Raw genomic sequence first — 21,950 nt, 5'->3', positions numbered from 1 at the left:
TGTCTCCATCCGTCTTTCAGTCTGTCTGTCTCCGTCTGTCCCTCAGCTCATCTCTGCCTGCCTCTCCGTCAGTCTGTCTCTCAGTCTGTCTGTCTGTCTCCCTGTCTGTCCCTCAGCTCATCTGTCTGTCCCTCAGTTCATCTGTCTGTCCTTCAGTTCATCTCTGCCTGCCTCTCCGTCTGTCTGTCTCTCAGTCTGTCTGTCTCTCAGTCTGTCTGTCTGCGTTCCTGTCTGTCCCTCAGTCTGTCTGCCTGTCTGTCTCCTTGTCTCTGTCTCGCAGTCTGTTCATCTCTCAGTCTGTTTGTCTCCATCCGTCTTTCAGTCTGTCTGTCTGTCCCTCAGCTCATCTGTCTGTCCTTCAGTTCATCTCTATCTGCCTCTCTGTCAGTCTGTCTGTCCGTCTGTCTGCCTCCCTGTCTGTCCCTCAGCTCATCTGTCTGTTTCTGCCTCTGTCAGTCAGCCAGCCAGTCAGTCAGTGCGTCTATAAGTTCATCTGTCTGTCTGTCCACCCCTCCTTCATTCACTGCAGGTTGAGCATCATCCTCCCCCCCCACCAAGATGGCGGCGCGGCCCCTTTAACACGCGCTCCCCCCTTCCCGCCGCAGCCGCGCTTAGCCCCGCCCCTCAGCCCGCGAGACGAGGGGGCGTGGCTTATGAATGATTGACATCTCCAAGAACCAATCATATCTAAGAGAAGTCTGAAGGGGGCGGGCTTGTGTGGGGGCGTGGCTTAAACAGGCGGAAGCCGCCCAGCAGGCCTGAGGGCGGGTGGGGATGATTGACAGCACCGCGGGCCTATCATACCTCACAGCATCGAGCAGGGGGCGTGGCTCTCTCGGGCGGAAGTCGCTTGTGGATGATTGACAGCCACGAGAACCAATAAGAAGCTAGAGCGTGCCCGGAGAGGGGCGGGACTTCCGGCGGGGCCTCGCGAGGCGGGGCGGCGGCGGGAAAGGAGGAGACCGGGCGGTGGTGGCGACATGATCAAGAAGTTTGACAAGAAGGACGAGGAGTCCGGTACGGGGGTGGGGAGGGACTTGGGGGCGGGAGGGAACTGAGGGGAGCGGCTGTGGGGAGCGATCGTGAGGCGCTCGGTGCGCGCCGCGGCCTGGAACGGCCTGAGGGGGCGGGGGGATCGGTCTTGCGAAGGGGGCGAGGCCGCCGAGGAAGCCGTTCCCATCACCTCGGTGTCCCCCGCTGCCTTCTCGGTGCCCTCGCCTCCCTCCCGGTGTCCCGCATCCCCCTCCCGGTGCCCCCCAGTCTTCCTCCCGGTGCCCCCCCACTATTTCCCGGTCCTCGCCTGCTTCTTCCCTGTGCCTCCTGCCTCCCGCGCGGTTCCTCCCTGCCTTGCTGCTTCCTCCTGGTGTCCCTGCCTCTCTCAGAATGATCTGTGGCCACCCTGCGAGTCAATTGGTTCCCCAGTCCTCAAGAAATTAAGTTCAGGTTGCTTGTAGTGGCTGCTGCTGGCTTGGATTCTCCACTAAAGCAGCCTGGAGGAGGAAATCAGCTCCCCTGCCCTCAAGAAGCTAAACACTTACCTGTGTTGGCTGCTGCCGTCTTGGATTCTCCGCTAATGCAGCTTGGAGGAGGAAACCAGCTTTCCAATCCTCAAAAAGTTAAACTCTCCTTGCCTGTAGTGGCTGCTGCCGTCTTGGATTCTCTGCTAATGCAGCTTGGAGGAGGAAACCAGCTCTCCAGTCCTCAAAAAGCTGAACTCTCCTTGCCTGTAGTGGCTGCTGCCGTCTTGGATTCTCCACTAATGCAGCTTGGAGAAGGAAACCAGCTCCCCTGCCCTCAAGAAGCTAAACACTCCTTACCTGTAGTGGCTGCTGCCGTCTTGGGTTCTCTGCTAATGCAGCTTGGAGGAGGAAACCAGCTCTCCAGTCCTCAAAAAGTTAAACTCTCCTTGCCTGTAGTGGCTGCTGCTATCTTGGATTCTCTGTTGCTTGGAGAAGGGAACCGGATCCCCAGTCTTCAAGAAATTAAGTTCAAGTTGCCCAGAGTCGCTGCTGCTATCTTGGATTCGCTGCTGCCGCTGCTTGGACATCTTCTGAGCCACAAGATGTACCCGGTTGGGTTGAGTTTTCATTCTCGTTTTCCTTCTTCGGATGTGAGAGCTGAAGAATGAATGGACTGAAAATGAAAGGTGACTGCTGAAGGAAAAGGATCGGAAGCAGCCGTGAGGGATTGGAGGGATTTACGTGTCTCTAACGGTGGCTCTGAGGGGTGAATCAGGACGTTGCTCTCTGCACGCTGCTGGCAGAGAAGTTTCGTCTCCAAGAAGTTTGTTACTCCCAGCAGTTCCTTATAAAGACCCCCTCCCAGCTCTCCTCGTAAACACCTTTCTTCTTCTTCACCTTCTAGCTGTGTTGAAAGTGCCTCTCCCTTTTTTTTCCTCTGAATATACAAATTAAGACAAAGCTGCTGCTGGAGAACATCAATTATTCCAAGAAGAACGTCTCTCTAGCACTGAGATGATTTTGTAAAATTTAGGGGCTATTCCTGCACGTTCCTGCATTTCCTTAACCAAGAGGTCTCTTTTCTTCCTCAGGTAGCGGCTCGAATCCTTTCCAGCATTTGGAGAAGAGCGCTGTGCTTCAGGAGGTATGAAAAATCACAGGATAATACTGTTTAACTCTTCTTTTTCTTCAGGAAGTATTAGGAATTCAAGGAAGTTCTAGAGTGCAGCTCCCAGAAATGCAAATGGCTAAATCCATACAATTAACTTAACATCGCGTGGTATTTAAATGCTCATGAAGTGGCTCCGTGAGCGGTTTATGCGTGGTAATTAGGTTACGTGTGGCTTCTGCCTTCCCTGGGGACACGCAGGATCTCCATGTGCTCTTTCTGAGCTGGTTTTCCTGCTGGGTTTCCTTCAACGTACTGCGTAACGGGTTTTCCTGCTTCTTTTTGCGTGCTCCAAGATTGATTGGAAGCGGCGAGGTGAACACGTGGTTAAATAACGAGGAATTTTGGTGGATGCAAAGAACTAGAAGTAGGAACTTAAGAATTTTCATTTTGTGTTCCTACAGACTAGCGTTAAGAAGAGTTTGAGCTACTGATGCTGTGGAAAGAATCGTTGTGCTTCTCTTTTCAATTATTTTTGCCACTTCCAGCTGATAAAACAAGTCATTGATCTTTGTTCAGGTTGCTGCTCATCCAGAATGAGCTGAGTGACAAGAGCGTGTCCTCTGGGAGACATTTTAGAGTGAAAAAAGTTCTAAGCTACTTGGTTGAGAACAAAACTTCACTTTTTCCAGTGAAAGAGAAATGATTATAGTTAGTTTAGACTGTGATACAGTATGTGTTGTGTTTTCAGGCACGTATCTTTAATGAGACACCTATAAATCCACGAAGATGCCTGCACATCCTCACCAAGATCCTTTACTTGCTGAACCAGGTAACTGTTAGCGTTGCTTCTAGCCGGAATGAATGTTCCTGAAGCGATTTCTGATCAGTATGAAAGTCATAGAATCACAGAATAACCAGGTTGGAAGAGACCCACCGGATCATCGAGTCCAACCATTCCTATCAAAAGTCATAACTCTTCCTGCCAAATCTGGGAGGTGGCTTTAAGGAGAGGGAAAACCAGAGTGTTTTTGCTGTAGTGTTGTGTTCTCTCTTCCAATTTTGCCGCTGAGGTGAGCGAGATGGTGTCACTGAAGGTTTTCTCTCCGTGCCAAGTGAGAGCTGCCCTTTGGTCTGGGTTCACTGCGGCTCCGGGCAATTAAAATGCTGCTTGTGTTTGCCAAGCTGAAGTAGGAATAACTGAGGAAGCGATGGAGTGGTGAGGTTTTTTGGGTTTGAGGAGAAATTAGAAGCGTGATAAGAAAGGGGATTTCAGGTGTCCACTTAGATCAGGTTTACTGTATGTCCAGTATTTAACATTGAGTTCTGATCAGTGAGGATGAACCTACGCTGTCATCTTAGAGTAGTTAAGATTGGAAAAGACCTCTAAGCTCATCCAGTCCAACCATCAGCCCAGCCCCACCGTGCCAACTAAACCATGTCCCAAAGCGCCATATCTCCATGGTTTTTGAACCTCTCCAGGGATGGAGACTCCACCACAGTCCTGGGCAGCCACTTTCAGTGCTTCACCACTCTTTTAGTAAAGAAGATTTTCATAATATCCAATCTAAACCTTCCCTGATCTCTGAGTAGATCCCTTTTAAGCAAGAGGATCGTTCCAGTTAACGAGAACGAAGCAAAACCTGCTACACGCTAACATCAAAAGAGGGAACACAGGCTTCTTGTCAAGTTATTCCCCCACTGTCGATGACATTTGTAATGAAACCAAGTAGGTAATAGTGGAGAACGTGGCATGTGCTCCCTAAGAGGGACAAGGTGAGGAGGGGGACTGCTTCTCACATGAGAAGTCTTCAAATGAAAGATTCTTCATGGAGTCCAGAGGAGGCTACAAGAATAATCTGAGGGCTGGAGCGCCTCCTATACAAGGACAGACTGAGAGAGCTGGAATTCTTCAGCCTGGAGAAGAGAAGGCTCCAAGGAGACCTTAGAGTGACCTTCCTGTACGTGAAAGGGCTTCAAGAAAGCTGGAGAGAATCTGTTCACACAGGCTTGGAGTGATAGGATGAGGAGCAAAGAGTATAAACTGGAGAGGAGCAGATTTTGTGTAGACGTAAGCAGGAATTTCTTCACGATGAGGGTGTAGAGGCCCTGGAAGAGGTTGCCCAGGGAAGTTGTGGCTGCCCCATCCCTTGAAGTATTCAAGGATTGGCCTTGGGCAGCCTGATCCAGTGGGAGGTGTCCCTGCTCATGGCAGGAGGTTGGAACTGGATGATCTTTAAGGTCGCTTCCAACCTAAACTATTCTATGATTCTGCCTGTGAGTAGGTCTTATGAGTGGGGGCTGAAAGGTGGAGGCAGTGGATAATAACGTTGTATTTTCTCTTGCTGCTTTTATGCTCTTTTTAGGGTGAACATTTTGGAACCACTGAAGCCACAGAAGCTTTTTTTGCGATGACCAGATTGTTTCAATCTAACGATGTAAGTACCTTGTGTTTACCGCTTGCTGCCTTCCTGGTTTTGTCTGGATTTACAGTAATTACAAAACTCTTGGATACTGGGACGTGGGCGGAGGGTGAGACGCTCCAGGGAACAAGCTCTGTACACAAAGTACTTGAATACAACTCGTGGTTTGGAAACAAATGACTAAATAAGAACATTCGGTTGCTTCTTCAGGTTGGTTTTGGCGCTGGGGTTTGTTTTCCGAGTTGAATTCGTGTTATAAAGAATGTGAATAAAGACGGAAAGCTTAATATCCATTCAGGATCATTTTGTGACTCTTACACTTGCAAATCAATCCCCATCTGCTTAACTCAAAATAGAATTGAAAAGCTGCTTGTAGTTCAAATCCTGAATTCCCTAGAACTATTCCTGAATCAGTGTGGAGTCAAGGAATGAGAACATCCTAAAAGTGCTGGATTAAACGTTGGACTTTGCCCAACGCAAAGTCCTTTTCAGCAGAGCGTAAGAACTGAGAGGAGTGTGCGTCATGTTACGACTCTCGTTAGCGTTTGTTAAAAATGAACTGATGCGTCAGGTTTTCAGGGATTTGGCTGAGGGAGGTGCAACTATTTAAAGATGGAATGAAAATTCTGGAGTGTTTGAGACCTTCCTTGTATCCACATTTCAGAAATTAGTGGGGTTTTTATACACAAAGCTGCCATTTGCTATCAAAGAATTTAAGTGTTGGTGCTCTTGGCATGTTTCTGCTTTTCAATAACAAATAGATCAGAGGAAATTGGTTTTAAAGCTTTTAACTGATAATTGTGAGGTTTCTGCATACAGATGGGATGTTGTTGCATCTTTCATACTTAGCACATGGATTTATTTTAGTGTTATCTCTTTTTTTATATATATATAATCTATATTATTTCTTCATGATGAGGGTGGGGAGACCCTGGCCCAAGTTGCCCAGAGAAGTTGTGGCTGCCCCATCCCTGGAGGTGTTCAAGGCCAGGTTGGATGGGGCTTGGAGCAACCTGGTTCAGTGGAAGATGTCCCTGCCCATGGCAGGGGTGGAACTGGATGAGCTTTGAGGTCCCTTCTGACCCAAACCATTCTATGATTCTATGCTTATTCTTCTCCTGGGTTGTTTGCTGGGTCCAGTCCTGTTCAAGCTGGATCCAGTCCTGTCCAGTGTCTTTATCAATGACCTGGATGAGGGGATTGAGTGCACCCTTAGCAAGTTTGCAGACAACACTAAGCTGAGTGGAAATGTGGATCTGCTGGAGGATCGGGAGGATCCAAAGAGATCTGAACAGACTGGATCCATGGGCTGAGACCAACGGGATGAGGGTTAACGAGGCCAAATGCCGAGTCCTGCCCTTGGGGCACAACAACCCTGGGCAGCTCCAGCCTAGGAGAAGGCTGGCTGGAAAGTGCCTGGAGGAGAAGGACCTGGGGGGGTTGGTTGAACAGCAGCCAGCAGGGGCCCAGGAGGCCAAGAAGGCCAAGGGCATCTTGGCTTGGAGCAGAGCCGGCGTGGCCAGCAGGGCCAGGGAGGTTCTTCTCCCTCTGGCCTCGGCCCTGGGGAGACCGCTCCTCGAATCCTGGGGTCAGTTCTGGGCCCCTCCCCACAAGAAGGATGTTGAGGCTCTGGAGCGAGTGCAGAGAAGAGCAACGAAGCTGGGGAAGGGGCTGGAGAACAAGTCTGAGGGCCCTGGGGGTGTTTAGGCTGGAGAAGAGGAGGCTGAGGGGAGACCTCATTGCTCTCTCCAACTCCCTGAGAGGAGGTTGTGGAGAGGAGGGAGCTGGGCTCTTCTCCCATGGGACAGGGGACAGGACGAGAGGGAATGGCCTCAAGCTCCACCAGGGGAGGGTCAGACAAGATATCAGGAAAAAAATTTTCCCAGAAAGGGTGATTGGTCCCTGTCCGAGGCTGCCCAGGGAGGGGGTTGAGTCCCCTTCCCTGGAGGGGTTAAAAGACGAGTAGACTAGATGCTGAGGGACATGGTTTAGTGGCAGATAGGAATGGTTGGACTCGATGATCCAATGGGTCTGTTCCAACCTGGTGATTCTATGATTCTGTGATAGGGATTGAGGCTGTTATCCAGTTATCAAACATGATTTTACCTGTGTGATTGTACCTTTGTATCGAAGTGAGGAAGAGGGTGTTCTATTTAAAAGTTCATTTAACTTTTAAGCTTAAATACTTTTATAACCTCTAGGAATTTTTTATTCATTATTGCCGTTGGGTTTAATGCTTTTCTACTTCACTTTTACAGCAAACCCTGAGAAGAATGTGTTACCTCACTATCAAGGAGATGGCCAATATTTCTGAGGATGTCATCATCGTCACGAGCAGGTAGAGAGACCTACAGAAAACACAACGTCAGAGCAGTGAAATGAGGAGCTGCCTGGAGGAGAAGGACCTAGGCGTGTTGGTTGAACAGGAGCCAGCGGTGGCCCAGGTGGCCAAGAAGGCCAAGGGCAGCTTGGCTTGGATCACAAAACAGTTTGGCCAGTGGAAGCAGGGAAGTGATTGTGCCCTGGGTGCAGTTTTGGGCCCTTCACTCCAAGAAGGACGTTGTGGGGCTGGAGAACGTCCATAGAAGGGCAACGGAGCTGGGGAAGGGGCTGGAGAGCAAGGGTTACGAGAGGCAGCTGAGGGACCTGGGGTTGTTTAGCCTGGGAAAAAAGGAGGCTGAGGGGAGACCTTATCACTGGCTACAACTCCCTGAAAAGAGGTTCTAGCAAGGTGGGTGTTGGTCTTTTCTCCCAAGGATGGTGAGAGGACAAAAGGAAACAGCCTCAAGTTGCTCCAGGGCAGGTTCAGATCGGCCATCAAGAAGAATTTCTTCACTGCAAGGGTTCTCAGGTCCTGGCAGAGGTAGCCAGGGAGGTGGTGGAGTCCTCATCCCAGAAGGTCTTTAAAAGACTGAGAAATGAGGTGCTCAGCAATCTGGTTTAGATGGGGACATGTATGGTTGGACTCGATGATGCTAAAGGTCTTTTTCCACCGAGCAATTCTATGATTCGATGAAAAACAGAGCAAAACTCCATTTGGTTGCCAGCTGGACTATCTGTTTGACTGCAGAGCAGACATTAGAGTTGTTGTGAGAGCTAGAATTGGATCTGTAGCACCTGCTAAATAATTCTATTTGATTTTTTTAAAACTACCCAGCAAACTGAACCAAAATTTCATGTGATAGAAAGATCACCACCCCTAAGAAGGAGAATGATTGAGCAACCAGGCTTATGGCAATGCGATATTATTAACTCTGCATTTTGTGGTGTTCTGTATTTCCACAGAATCTGATGTTAATTTTCAAAGAGCTTATCATTAAGAAGGCCCTGGCCCAGCTTGCCAAGGAAATTTGTGGCTGCCTCATCCCTCGAGGTGTTCAAGGCCAGGCTGGATGGGGCTTTGAGCAACCTGATCCAGTGGGAGGTGTCCCTGCCCATGGCAGGGGGGATGGAACTAGATGATCTTTAAAGTCCCTTCCAACCCAAACTATTCTGTGGTTCTATGATATTAAAGAAGCACTAATGATGTTGTATTTGATCATTTTAGTTTGACCAAGGACATGACAGGGAAGGAAGATGTGTACCGAGGCCCAGCCATCCGAGCGCTCTGCAGGATCACCGATGTGAGTATAAATCAGTATTGTGGGAGGAAAAATGAGTAATTTACAACAGAAAATCTGGGTTTGCAGGGAGTATTCTTACAGCAACGATGGAACTGCTGCTTCAGCAGTGGATGGGGGACAACGTGATTGAGAGGAACCTTGAGGAGAAGGACTTGGGTGCTGATTGATGAGAAGCTTGACATGAGCCAGCGATAGGTGCTCACAGCGCAGAAGGCCAACGATGTCCTGGGCTGCATCCAAAGAAGCGTGGCCAGCAGGGTGAGGGTTCTGCCCTTCTACACTGCTCTTGTGAGACCCCACCTGGAGTCCTGTGTCCAGTTCTGGAATCCTCACCAAAAGAGAGAGATGGAGCTGTTGGAATGAGTCCAGAGGAGGCCATGAAGATGGTGCGAGGGCTGGAGCACCTGCCATAGGAGGACAGACTGAGAGAGTTGGGCTTGTTCATCCTGGAGAAGAGAAGGCTCCACGGAGACCTTAGAGCAACCTTCCAGTACCTGAAGGGTCTCCAGGAGAGCTGGGAAGGGACTTTTTCCAAGGGCCTGGAGTGATGGGAAGTGGGGGAATGGCTTTAAATTGGAAGGGGGAAGATTTAGATTAGACATTAAGAACAAATTCTTCCCCAATGAAGGTGGTGAGACCCTGGCCCAGGTTGCCCAGAGAAGTTGTGGCTGCCCCATCCCTGGAGGTGTTCAAGGCCAGGTTGGATGGGGCTTGAGCAGCCTGGTCAGATGGAGATGTCCCTGCCCATGACAGGGGTATTGGAACTGTATGTTCTTTAAGGTCCCTTCCAACCCAAGGCTATTCTATGATTCTTCATGATTCTGTGATTCAGTGCTGCTCTGATGTGAGGAACTCTGTGGAGCTGTGGTACTGCAAAATGGAGCCAGAAGGCTGGAGCTTTAGAGCTCTGGTTTCTGATCTGAGGTTGCTTTGCTGTAGACTTTGAACGCTGAACCTTCCGGGGTGGCAAGCTGATATTCATTTCTCCCTTGCCAGATGTATATGCATTCCATGTATTTTCTAAGAGCCTTTTGAATCATAGAATTACCAGGCTGGAAAAGACCTCTTAGATCATAGAGTCCAACCATTCCCATCAATCACTAAACCATGTCCCTCAGCACCTCGGCCACCCATCCCTTAAACCCCTCCAGGGAAGGGGACTCAACCCCCTCCCTGGGCAGCCTCTGCCCGGTGACTCTTTCCTGATGTCCAGCCTGACCGTCTCCTGGTGGAGCTTGAGGCCATTCCCTCTCGTCCTGTCCCCTGTCCCTTGGGAGAAGAGCCCAGCTCCCTCCTCTCCACAACCTCCTCTCAGGGAGTTGGAGAGAGCAATGAGGTCTCCCCTCAGCCTCCTCTTCTCCAGGCTAAACACCCCCAGGGCCCTCAGGCTTCTTCTCCAGCCCCTTCCCCAGCTTCGTTGCTCTTCTCTGCACTCGCTCCAGAGCCTCAACATCCTTCTGGTGGGGAGGGGCCCAGAAGTGACCCCAGGATTCGAGGAGCGGTCTCCCCAGGGCCGAGTCCAGAGGGAGAAGAACCTCCCTGGCCCTGCTGGCCACGCCGGCTCTGATCCAAGCCAAGATGCCCTTGGCCTTCTTGGCCAGCTGGGCCCCTGCTGGCTGCTGTTCAACCAACCCCCCCAGGTCCTTCTCCTCCAGGCAACTTAAGGTCTTTGACAAAGACATTGAACAGGGGTGGACCCAGCACTGAGCCCTGGGAATGTGCTGTGTGGATTTTTTTACCTGGTGCTGCTTTTAAGCTTTTCCTGTTATGTGTCAACCCTTTTCTTTTTCCCTTCCATAGGGTACGATGTTACAAGCCATCGAGAGATACATGAAACAAGCCATTGTGGACAGAGTCCCCAGTGTGTCTAGTTCTGCCCTGGTGTCTTCCTCAGTAAGTAAAGCAGCGGATTATTAGAAATTTGTGCCTTGTGTTGTGCTGGGAAGCCTGGTCCCCATAGCTTTGCCTGTTTTTGAGTTTGTTCTGTGTTCGTTTTCATTTCCTTCGGTGTGACTCTTCTTCTCCTGACCTGTTTTGTAGTTTATTTCTTAGAAGTGATGAAACAATTTATGTGTAAGTTTTCAGTCAGGACTACAACCTCAACAAATGGCATCGAAAGCATTGAATTAAAGTGAGGTGAATTGAATCATAGAATCACCTGATTGGGAAAGATCCATCAGATCATCGAGTCCAACCATTCCCATCAATCACTAAACCATGTCTATCAGCGCCTCGTCCACCTGTCCCTTAAACCCCTCCAGGGAAGGGGACTCAACCCCCTCCCTGGGCAGCCTCGGACAGGGACCAATCACCCTTTCCATGAAAATTTTTTTCCTAATGTCCAGCCTGAGCCTCCCCTGGTGGAGCTTGAGGCCATTCCCTCTCATCCTGTCCCCTGTCCCGTGAGAGAAGTGCCCAGCTCCCTCCTCTCCACAACCTCCTCTCAGGGAGTTGGAGAGAGCAATGAGGTCTCCCCTCAGCCTCCTCTTCTCCAGCCTAAACACCCCTAGGGCCCTCAGACTTGTTCTCCAGCCCCTTCCCCAGCTTCGTTGCTCAAAAAAGACAAGGCACTTCTGGAGAGAGTCCAGTGGAGTCTACAGAGATGATTAAGAGACAGGAACATCTATTTTCTGAGGAAAGGGTGAGAGGCCTGGGTCTCCTTAGCCTGGAGAAGACTGTGAGGGGATTTCATCAATGCTTATAAATATCTAAAGGGTGGTTGTCAGTGGTCAGACTCTTGAGCGGTGCCCAGCAACAGGACAATGGGATAAACTGGAGCACAGGAAGATCTATTTGAACATGAGGAAAAACTTCTTTGCTTTGAGGGTGACAGAGCACTGGAACTGGCTGCCCGGGGAGGTTGTGGAATCTCCTTCTCTGCAGATATTCAAAACTCACTTGGATGCATTCCTGTGCCTCCTGCTCTAAGGAACCTGCTTTAGCAGGGGATTTGGACTGGATGAGTCTGGAAGGCCCTTCCAACCCCTACCATTCTGTGAAAATAAAGAAGAAAAGCGATGGAGTTTGCTTTCTCTCTAGCACTTTCTGCTGCTCAAACTCCTTCCTCACAAGAGGAGAAGGACGAGCAGGCACTGATCTCTCTGATGACCAACAATAGGATGAAGATGCCAGGGGAGGGTTAGTTTGGATATTAGGTGAAGATTCTTCATTCCAAGGGTGGTGGAGCACTGGAAAAGCTCCTCAGGGAAGCAGTCACGGCACCAACCCTGACAATATTCCAGAAGCATTTGGACAACTCAAACACACTGTGTGAACTTTGGGGTTGTCCTGCACAGGGGTAGCAGTTGAACTTGATGATCCTTGTGGGTTCCTTCCAACTCAGGTCATTCTGTGATTCCTTAAACTTCTCTTGCCTCAGGGTACACCAGCTTTTAAAAATCAAGAGTTCGGTCACCTCTCTCTGTTAGTGTAGAACATTAATTTCTCCAGGGAGGGACCTTGTCTGTTTTCAGAAGTCGAGCACAACTGATGATGTGAATGTGCTTATCTCTCACTTAGGAGAAGATACCAGCACCTCACTACAACCTCCTTTCAGGGAGTTGTAGACAATAATAAGAGCCTTTAAGAGCTGCAAACGAGGCTCGTGGTACCTCACAGTGCTGATGTTAGCTTGTCTACAGTCTCAATTTGTGGTTTCTTCCAGCATATGATGAAGATCAGTTATGATGTAGTCAAACGGTGGATCAACGAAGCTCAGGAAGCAGCTTCGAGTGACAACGTCATGGTACAGGTAAGTTTGAGGATGGTTACCCCACGAAGCTCGAAACACTACAGGGTTTTAATGGTGTTCTGCGAGTTGTTACGTTGAATTTAGAAAAAGTAACTAGTTTATTCTTTTTTCCCTTTATTCTTTTAAAAAGAAGAGTTGTGAAATGAGGGAAACGACTGTTGAAAATCACGATTTCCTCCTAGGTGCCAGTGCAAGACTCTTAATTAAGGGTCTTTGGTGTCACCCCCTGCCCTTTCCCTTCCAGCCTCGGATGCTGCTGTTTCCCAGCAGCTGTTGCAGGAGGGCTTTGAATCTGAGATATCAAAAAGCTTAAGAAATTACTTTCGGGCCTCCCAGAACACCAGAATCTCTCATTTTGGCCTTCAGAAAGTATACCCGTTGCTCCAGAACCGCAGCGATTAGCCTGGATATCAGTAAAATATCCATATTAGCAAAACCTTCGCACAAATATTCCAAACAGCTGCAGAAAGGAAAAGGTTCTGTACGTTCAGGCAGCATTACAGACTAACAATCAGAAACGGAGCTGTAAAATCAGCTTTGTTCTTGCCCCGTTAGCTGCCTCATTAATTAAGCCTTGCTGTGAATCAGTCTTATGCCAAAAAACCCTCAAAACGACTTGGCAGGCAGCTAGAAATATTGCTTTGTGCTTTGACTGTAAATTCCTTGAGGTTTTTTTTTAAGATCAGCTGTCATTTAAAGCCCTTGGGATATCCTGGATGTTGAGCTTAGCTCAAAATGCAAGTGTTACTGTGCAGAATAATTGAGCAAGCTGAAGCCTTTGAAGTTCTGATATTTAATGGGGAGAAAAGGGAGTAAACTAAATTTGTGGCTCTTTTGATCCTCGGAAATATCTTGAGGCTGTCTTATGGTATACAGGAACTGGAAGGAAATAGAGCAGATATTTGTAGCTTATCTAGAAATGAGGATTGTTTGAGGTTAGGAGGTGTTTCTGCCAGGAAAAAGCCATTCTTAGCTTTCTTTTTATATTTTAGAGTCTGGCTTTTCCGACTGCAGTTTGTATTGAATGCGTGTTTCTTGTTTCCTAGTACCACGCGTTGGGGCTGCTTTATCACCTTCGGAAAAATGATCGCCTGGCGGTTTCCAAGATGTTGAATAAGTTCACTAAATCCGGGCTGAAATCCCAGTTTGCGTACTGCATGCTGATCCGAATCGCGAGCAAACTCTTGAAGGAATCTGAAGAGGGGTGAGTGAGAGGTGGCACTCACGTGGTGGGCTTTGGATTCTTGTTTTCTCTCCGTACCACCAGATTTTAGCTGGGAGGAGGGTTCAAACTGCAGAATAATCTTTGGAGAGGGTTTGTACTTTGTCTCTTAGTTGCATTTCAAGTGCAATAAAGATCTAGAATCGTGGAATCGTAGAACATTTAAGGTTTGTAAAGACCTCTAAGATCATCAAGTCCAACTGTCCACTCTTTCAGTAAAGAAATAGTTCCTAGGATCCAATCTAAACCTCCTTTGGCACAAGGTGAGGCTATTTCCTCTTGTCCTGTCGCTTGTTACTTGGGAAGAGTAACCCATGTGGTGGGCTGAGACCAACGGGATGAGGTCTAACGAGGCCAAATGCCGAGTCCTGCCCTTGGGGCACAACAACCCTGGGCAGCTCCAGACTAGGAGAAGTCTGGCTGGAAAGTGCCTGGAGGAGAAGGACCTGGGGGGGTTGGTTGAACAGGAGCCAGCAGGGGCCCAGGGGGCCAAGAAGGCCAAGGGCATCTTGGCTTGGAGCAGACCCGGCGTGGCCAGCACGGCCAGGGAGGTTCTTCTCCCTCTGGCCTCGGCCCTGGGGAGACCGCTCCTCGAATCCTGGGGTCAGTTCTGGGCCCCTCCCCACCAGAAGGATGTTGAGGCTCTGGAGCGAGTGCAGAGAAGAGCAACGGAGCTGGGGAAGGGGCTGGGGAAGAAGCCTTAGGGCCCTGGGTGTGTTTAGGCTGGAGAAGAGGAGGCTGAGGGGAGACCTCATTGCTCTCTGCAACTCCCTGAGAGGAGGTTGTGGAGAGGAGGGAGCTGGGCTCTTCTCCCAAGGGACAGGGGACAGGACGAGAGGGAATGGCCTCAAGCTCCACCAGGGGAGGCTCAGGCTGGACGTTATGTCTGTTCAATGTCTTTATCAATGACCTGGATGAAGGCATCGAGTGCACCCTGAGCAACTTTGCGGACGACACTAAGCTGGGTGGAAGTGTGGATCTGCTAGAGGGTCGGGAGGCTCCGCAAAGGGATCTGAACAGGCTGGACCGCTGGGCAGAGTCCAATGGGATGAGGTTTAACAAGGCCAAATGCCGGGTCCTGCACTTGGGGCACAACAACCCTGGGCAGCTACAGACTAGGAGAAGTCTGTCTAGAAAGCTGCCTGGAGGAGAGGGACCTGGGGGGGTTGGTTGACAGCGACTGAATATGAGCCAGCAGTGTGCCCAGGTGGCCAAGAAGGCCAAGGGCATCTTGGCTTGGATCAGAAACGGCGTGACCAGCAGGTCCAGGGAGCTTCTTCTCCCTCTGTACTCGGCCTTGGGGAGACCGCTCCTCGAATCCTGGGGTCAGTTCTGGGCCCTCCCCACCAGAAGGATGTTGAGGCTCTGGAGCGAGTGCAGAGAAGAGCAACGAAGCTGGGGAGGGGGCTGGAGAACAGGCCTTATGAGGAGCGGCTGAGAGAGCTGGGGGTGTTTAGCCTGGAGAAGAGGAGGCTGAGGGGAGACCTCATTGCTCTCTCCAACTACCTGAGAGGAGGTTGTGGAGAGGAGGGAGCTGGGCTCTTCTCCCAAGAGACAGGGGACAGGACGAGAGGGAATGGCCTCAAGCTCCACCAGGGGAGGTTTAGGCTGGACATTAGGAAAAAATTTTTCAGGGAAGGGGTGATTGGTCCCTGGCAGAGGCTGCCCAGGGAGGGGGTTGATTCACCTTCCCTGGAGGGGTTTAAGGGACGGGTGGACGAGGTGCTGAGGGACATGGGTTAGTGATTGATGGGAATGGTTGGACTCGATGATCCCGTGGGTCTCTTCCAACCTGGTGATTCTATGATTCTGTGATTAGGAAAGGGTCACCGGGCAGAGGCTGCCCAGGGAGGGGTTTAAGGGGCGGGTGGACGAGGTGCTGAGGGACGTGATTTCGTGTTTGATAGGAATGGTTGGACTCAATGATCCAGTGGGTCTCTTCCAACCTGGTGATTCTGTGATTCTGTGTCACGCTATGAAATTTCTCCTGTTTGCAGCCATGAAAGTCCCCTGTTTGACTTCATCGAGAGCTGCCTGCGGAATAAGCATGAAATGGTTATCTATGAAGCTGCTTCTGCAATCATCCACCTGCCAAACTGCACAGCCAGGGAGCTGGCGCCAGCGGTTTCAGGTTGGTTGGGGTCCTTTGTGCCACCGATGCAGCTGAAAAGGGAGGTAAAGACCCTCAGAGACAGTGCAGAGAACTCAAATATTGGAACGAGACCTAAATTTTCTGATTGTTCCCACGCTAGGGGACTTCTGGATCCCTTTTTGGATCCCAGATGCACTGATTGATCACAGAATGGGTTGGGTTGGAAGATCATCGAGTTCCAACCTCCTGCCATGGGCAGGGACACCTCCCACTGGTCAGGTTGCTCCAGGCCCCATCCAACCTGGCCTTGAACACCTCCAGGGGTGGAACAGCCACAGCTTCCCTGGGCAACCTGTGCCAGGGCCTCACCGCTCTCGGTAACGTTTTGTTGCGAGTTACATCTCTTGATTATTTTCTTCCTTTACTTTCAGTGCTGCAGCTTTTCTGTAGTTCTCCCAAACCCGTTTTGAGATACGCAGCTGTACGGACACTTAATAAAGTGAGTGTTTCCACAACCTCCAAACAAGCATAATTCTGAGCGTCAGAGAAAGCCAGATTTCAGTGCCTGATGGTGGTACTGCAAAAAGTGTGAGAAGATGTGTGGGAAGGAAGTAATCGGAGAATCATAGAATGGTTTGGGTTGGAAGATCATCCAGTTCCAACCTCCTGCTGTGGGCAGGGACACCTCCCACTGGATCAGGTTGCTCAGAGCCTCATCCAACCTGGCCTTGAACCCTTCCAGGGATGAGGCAGCCATGACTTCCTTGGGAAACCTGTTCCAGGGCCTCTCCAACCTCACAGGAAAACATTTTGTCTTAGTATCTCATCTAAATCTCCCCTCTTTCAGCTTAAAACTATTCCCTCTCATCCTATCCCTGCGCTTCCTGATCAAGAGCCTCTCCCCAGCTTTCCCACCACCCCCTAAAATTCAGATTTCAAAGCTTCACACCACAACAGCAGCAGTTTGTGACTGTTGAACCCATAACTTCGAGTTCATTATAAATTTTGAAACGAAAGAATCTGAGCTTTGCTTGCGTCCTGCCAACAGCAATGCTTGAAAAAAGAAAGGGGTTTTCTGCGATGCTTCGAATCGTAGGATGTTATGGCTCCCATATCATTTGGAATTGCTTTCTTTCCAGGTGGCCATGAAGCATCCGTCTGCGGTCACTGCCTGCAACCTGGACCTGGAAAACCTCATCACCGACTCGAACCGCAGCATCGCTACCCTGGCCATCACCACCCTGCTGAAGACGGGCAGCGAGAGCAGCGTAGACAGGCTCATGAAGCAGATCTCTTCCTTCGTGTCAGAAATATCGGATGAGTTTAAGGTGTGGCATTGGAGGCCTCTGCTCTTTCCAGCTGCAGGTTTTTCTCCCGTTCTTGTTTTGATGAAGCTTTTCCCTCTCCTTCACGCTTCAGTGACTTAGTCTGATAGAGCAAAGCTAGTTTGAAGGTGTTTTCCTCTGCTTTCCAACTCAAATATGCCATCTCATTTCCTTCTACCTCTCCAAGTAAGGATAAAGGTTGTTTGGTGGATTCCTGGCTCCTGTGCAAAACCTCGTACTACTTTCTGGTTGCCTTTTTTTGGAGAGGAAGAGCGCTCTTAACTGCTTTGAGTATTTATCACTTCAGTCTGATACACGGTTAAGAAATAGCATGACCTGTAAATTTCTACCCCATTGGTCAAGTTTAGCCACTATGAACTCTGCTGATAATTTGGTTAAGGGTGGTAGTTCACTTCATAGAATCGGTTGGTTGCAAAAGACCTTTGAGATCATCAAACCCAACCGTACCTGTCCACTACTAAACCCGATCCCTGAGCACCTCATCTACTTGTCTTTTAAACACCTCCAGGGATGGGGACTCCACCACCTCCCTGGGCAGCCTCTGCCAGGGCCCGAGAGCCCTTTTGGTGAAGGATTGTCTAATCTGAACCTCCCCTGGCACAGCCTGAGGCTGTTTCCTCTTGTCCTATTGCCTTGTACCCATTCCTTATACTTTTACCCATCCCTTTTACCCCAAGGAGTTGCCTCGAGGAGCGTATCGCATCTCTAAGAAGTCAATATCATAGAACCATAGAATGGTTTGGGTTGGAAGGGACCTTAAAGATCATCCAGTTCCAACTGGGACATCTCCCACTGGCCCAGGCTTCTCAAGGCCCATCCAGCCTGGCCTTGAACACCTCCAGGGATGGGACATCCACAATATCCACAAGTGCAGAACAGTCCTAAGTTCCTCTTTTTATAAGAAAAGGAAATAAGTATTAAAAAAGTTTGAAATTGCAAAGGATTTTGATGACAAAATGTAACCAGATAAGTTAGAATTAGGTCAGGGTCATCACTGGGCAAAGGAAGTGAAATAAAACCTTTGAATTAATGTATTCCACCCTAAATTATAGTCCCTCGAGCTGAGCCAGGCCCTGCAACATGTCAGCACAAGGCTGTAAACACGCTTAAACTGAAAATCCACCGCCTGATTTTTATCCTTCTTGTACACGAATTTAATCTATCAAGGTGACAACTCGAGATAATGAGAAACCTGTGTTTTTCATAGAAAAATAAATGCACGTGACTAACGTTTTTCTCTGCGTTTTTTTTGCAGGTGGTGGTAGTACAGGCTATCAGCGCGTTGTGCCAGAAATACCCTCGGAAACACAGCGTCATGATGACCTTCCTCTCCAATATGCTCAGGGACGATGTACGTGTGGAGCTTCCTTTGCGTAGTTATGTAGTTTGTGTGGTTGTGTAGTCACTGAGGGACATGGTTTAGTATTTGATAGGAAGGGTTGGACTCGGTGATCCGGTGGGTCTTTTCCGACCTGGTGATTCTATGATTCTGTGATTGGCAGGTAGCTCTGATAGATGGTATGAAGCGTCTCTTCTGTGTGATGTCGGTGGGAACGCAGCAGTCGTGGGCCTTGACTGATTGCTGAGACCTTGCTTATCTCATAGAATCATAGAATCATGAAGGTTGGAAAAGATCTCTAAGCTCAACCAGTCCAACCATCAGCTCAACACGACCGTGCCTGCTAAACCATGTCCCAAAGTGCCAAGGCCACGTGGTTTTTGAAGCCCTCCAGGGATGGAGACTCCACCACTTCCCTGAACGGCTTCTTCCAGTGCTTCACCACTCTTTCAGTAAAGAACTATTTCCTAATATCCAATCTAAACCTCCTTTGGCACAACTTAGAATAACCATAGAATCATAGAATAACCAAGTTGGAAGAGACCCACTGGATCATCGAGTCCAAATAGTCACTTGAGTCCAATAGCCACTTTAGGCTATTTCTTCTCGTCTTATCACTAGTTAACTGGGAGAAGAAACCAACACCCACCTCACCACAACCTCCTTTCAGGTAGTTGCAGAGAGCGATAAGGTCTCCCCTTAGCCTTCTCTTCTCCAGACTATACAGCCCCAGGTCCCTCAGCTGCTTGTTCTCCAACTCTTGTTCTCCAACTCCTTCCTCAGCTCCATTGCCCTTCTTGGAGTTGTTCTCGTTGTTCTTGGAGTGAGGGGCCCAAAACTGAACACGTTGGGTCAGACCTATCTGAAATGTGCTTACAAATTAAATTAAGAGCTGGCACATCAAAAATGAGTCTGAAAAGATGTCCAGATGAGGTCTCTTTGTGGGTTTGGGGGGGACAGGGAAGACCGTGACAGTCACCCTGCACGTCTTCTCTTTTCTTTTTATATCCAAATGCTTCTTTTTCTCGTTGGGAAGAAGCGATTGAAGCGTGAGGGGAACTGAGCAGCACTGCGGTCTGAACTCTTGCCTGCTGGGTCACTGTCCTTGATTTTCCTTTCCCAGGGTGGCTTTGAGTACAAACGAGCCATTGTGGACTGTATAATCAGCATCATCGAGGAGAATCCCGAGAGTAAGGAATCGGGCTTGGCTCACCTCTGCGAGTTCATCGAAGACTGCGAACACACTGTCCTGGCCACGAAGATCCTGCACCTGCTGGGGAAAGAGGGACCGAGGACTCCGTCCCCATCCAAGTACATCCGCTTCATATTTAACAGGGTGGTGCTGGAGAACGAGGCCGTGAGGGCAGGTAAGTTCAGCTCAAACGCTCAGTGATTTTGTGCTTGAGCCCCGCTGGAAATCTGCAGCTGGATTTGGGGGTGGGTGGCAACGGTCACCCCACAGGCACTGTGAAGAGCTAGGGCTGGTGTCAGCTGTGAAGCTCATTTCTATCCTGCAGTGTCTTTGAACTCATCATATTTGCAGTGCTACAGACTAGGAGAAGTCTGGCTGGAAAGCTGCCTGGAGGAGAAGGACCTGGGGGGTTGGTTGAACAGGAGGCAGCAGGGGCCCAGGTGGCCAAGAAGGCCAAGGGCATCTTGGCTTGGATCAGACCCGATGTGGCCAGCAGGGCCAGGGAGGTTCTTCTCCCTCTGGCCTCGGCCCTGGGGAGACCGCTCCTCGAATCCTGGGGTCAGTTCTGGGCCCCTCCCCACCAGAAGGATGTTGAGGCTCTGGAGCGAGTGCAGAGAAGAGCAACGGAGCTGGGGAAGGGGCTGGAGACCAAGCCTGAGGGTCCTGGGGGTGTTTAGGCTGGAGAAGAGGAGGCTGAGGGGAGACCTCATTGCTCTCTCCAACTCCCTGAGAGGAGGTTGTGGAGAGGAGGGAGCTGGGCTCTTCTCCCAAGGGCCAGGGGACAGGACGAGAGGGCATGGCCTCAAGCTCCACCAGGGGAGGCTCAGGCTGGACATCAGGAAGAAATATTTCCCAGAAAGGGTGATTGGTCCCTGTCTGAGGCTGCCCAGGGAGGGTGTTGAGTCCCCTTCCCTGGAGGGGTTTAAGGGCTGGGTGGATGAGGTGCTTAGGGACATGGGTTAGTGATTGATAGGAATGGTTGAACTCGATGATCTGGTGGGTCTTTTCCAACCTGGTGAGTCTATGATTCTATATCATCTCGATACCAGCACTTTATCCTTCTACTTTGCAGAACATAAGTGATAGATCAGCTTCTAGTCCCTTTGAATGCCTTCTAGAAGTCAGAAGGAGATGGTGCAGCTCCCTGTTTCATGTAATTGCTATAGACTGTTACCTCTTCCTATGGAAATCTCGCCCCGAAAGATAAGAATTCCTCCTTGGAAGTGTGTTGAGACTGATACTTCCTTCCTGCAGAGGCTTTACAACAAGCCCTTTGAGCATTCAACCATTTCTCCCTCTTGGGACTCAACATTGGGGTGGTATCAGGGCCTCCTTGATCTCCTGCATGTTGGAAGATTCAACTGGGATGGAAGAAATAAAATGAACTCACCAAGACAGTGCAGATTTCATTTGGTTCTTAGTCACAGCTCTTTTGGTCCCAGTTTCCTAACCGTGACCTGGGAGCATCCCCAGAGAGCATAAGCTGTCTGAAAACTTTGTTGCCATAAGAATATGGATTCTTTTTTAACCCCCGCGGCCATAAAGCTTGTAATTCCTTGTAGAGTGTCCTCCAGATAGTTGGAATTTCTTCAAGCTGATGCTGGGCTGATATGAGGTGAGTTTGCACAGGCAGCTCTAAGAGGTTGCTGAGGGGTTTCAGCTCCTTGCAAAGTCACTGGATGTGGTTTTGCCCTTGTCACCACTGGCCACGTCACCCCTGGATGTGAAAAACAGGTTCTCTGGGGGTGTGAGCTGCAGCTGAAGGAGCTTGAGGCCGTTCCCTCTTGTCCTGTCCCCTGTCACTTGGGAGAAGAGCCCAGCTCCCTCCTCTCCACAACTTCCTTTCAGCTTCCTTAAACTCATCTTGTTCTGTTAGTCCCTGACACGAAAATATTGAAAATAGACTAATAGTTTATTCTTTCTGAAACACTGAAAGGTGTGGAAGCGGCAAGCTGTGTAGTTGGAACTTCAGGACAACAGGGCGTGTGGAGCTTTGGGTCATGACTCTAGGAATGGGTTTGCGTGCAAGCTTGAGCTTGCGAACATAAAGGTTTGTGTAACTCTGACATCTCCCTGGTTTCTTTTCCAGCTGCTGTAAGTGCGCTAGCGAAGTTTGGTGCCCAGAATGAGAATCTGCTTCCGAGCATCCTGGTGCTTTTGCAGAGGTGAGTATCATAGAATCCCCAGGTTGGAAGAGACCCACCGGATCATCGAGTCCAACCATTCCTATCAAACATTAAACCATGTCCCCCAGTGCCTCGTCCACCCGGCCCTTAAACCCCTCCAGGGAAGGGGACTCAACCCCCTCCCTGGGCAGCCTCGGACAGGGACCAACCACCCTTTCCTTGAAAGATTTCATGCTAATGTCCAGCCTGACCCTCCCCTGGTGGAGCT

The 21,950-nt window shown here is 49.7% G+C and overlaps 1 protein-coding gene across 2 annotated transcripts in view; it reads left to right on the top strand.

The window, feature by feature from the left end:
- Window positions 1-912: 912 nt before the first annotated feature.
- COPG2 (COPI coat complex subunit gamma 2) overlaps window positions 913-21,950 on the top strand; it is a 32,704-nt gene continuing 11,666 nt past the window's right edge. For both annotated transcript variants that reach the window (XM_069861437.1, XM_069861347.1), the window contains exons 1-15: window positions 913-1,017; window positions 2,552-2,604; window positions 3,320-3,400; window positions 4,935-5,006; window positions 7,250-7,329; window positions 8,539-8,614; window positions 10,415-10,507; window positions 12,279-12,365; window positions 13,412-13,569; window positions 15,585-15,718; window positions 16,111-16,178; window positions 16,819-17,007; window positions 18,281-18,376; window positions 19,488-19,731; window positions 21,646-21,721. In XM_069861437.1, the coding sequence (XP_069717538.1) occupies window positions 981-1,017; window positions 2,552-2,604; window positions 3,320-3,400; window positions 4,935-5,006; window positions 7,250-7,329; window positions 8,539-8,614; window positions 10,415-10,507; window positions 12,279-12,365; window positions 13,412-13,569; window positions 15,585-15,718; window positions 16,111-16,178; window positions 16,819-17,007; window positions 18,281-18,376; window positions 19,488-19,731; window positions 21,646-21,721 (1,544 nt within the window). In that variant the 5' untranslated portion in view covers window positions 913-980. The remainder of the gene's footprint in view (window positions 1,018-2,551; window positions 2,605-3,319; window positions 3,401-4,934; window positions 5,007-7,249; window positions 7,330-8,538; window positions 8,615-10,414; window positions 10,508-12,278; window positions 12,366-13,411; window positions 13,570-15,584; window positions 15,719-16,110; window positions 16,179-16,818; window positions 17,008-18,280; window positions 18,377-19,487; window positions 19,732-21,645; window positions 21,722-21,950) is intronic.

Source organism: Phaenicophaeus curvirostris, chromosome 1 (genome assembly GCF_032191515.1).
Source record: "Phaenicophaeus curvirostris isolate KB17595 chromosome 1, BPBGC_Pcur_1.0, whole genome shotgun sequence".
Taxonomy (NCBI): Eukaryota; Metazoa; Chordata; class Aves; order Cuculiformes; family Cuculidae; genus Phaenicophaeus; species Phaenicophaeus curvirostris.
Note: the sequence above shows the minus strand (reverse complement) of the source record. Positions and strands in the feature narration are given on the sequence as shown.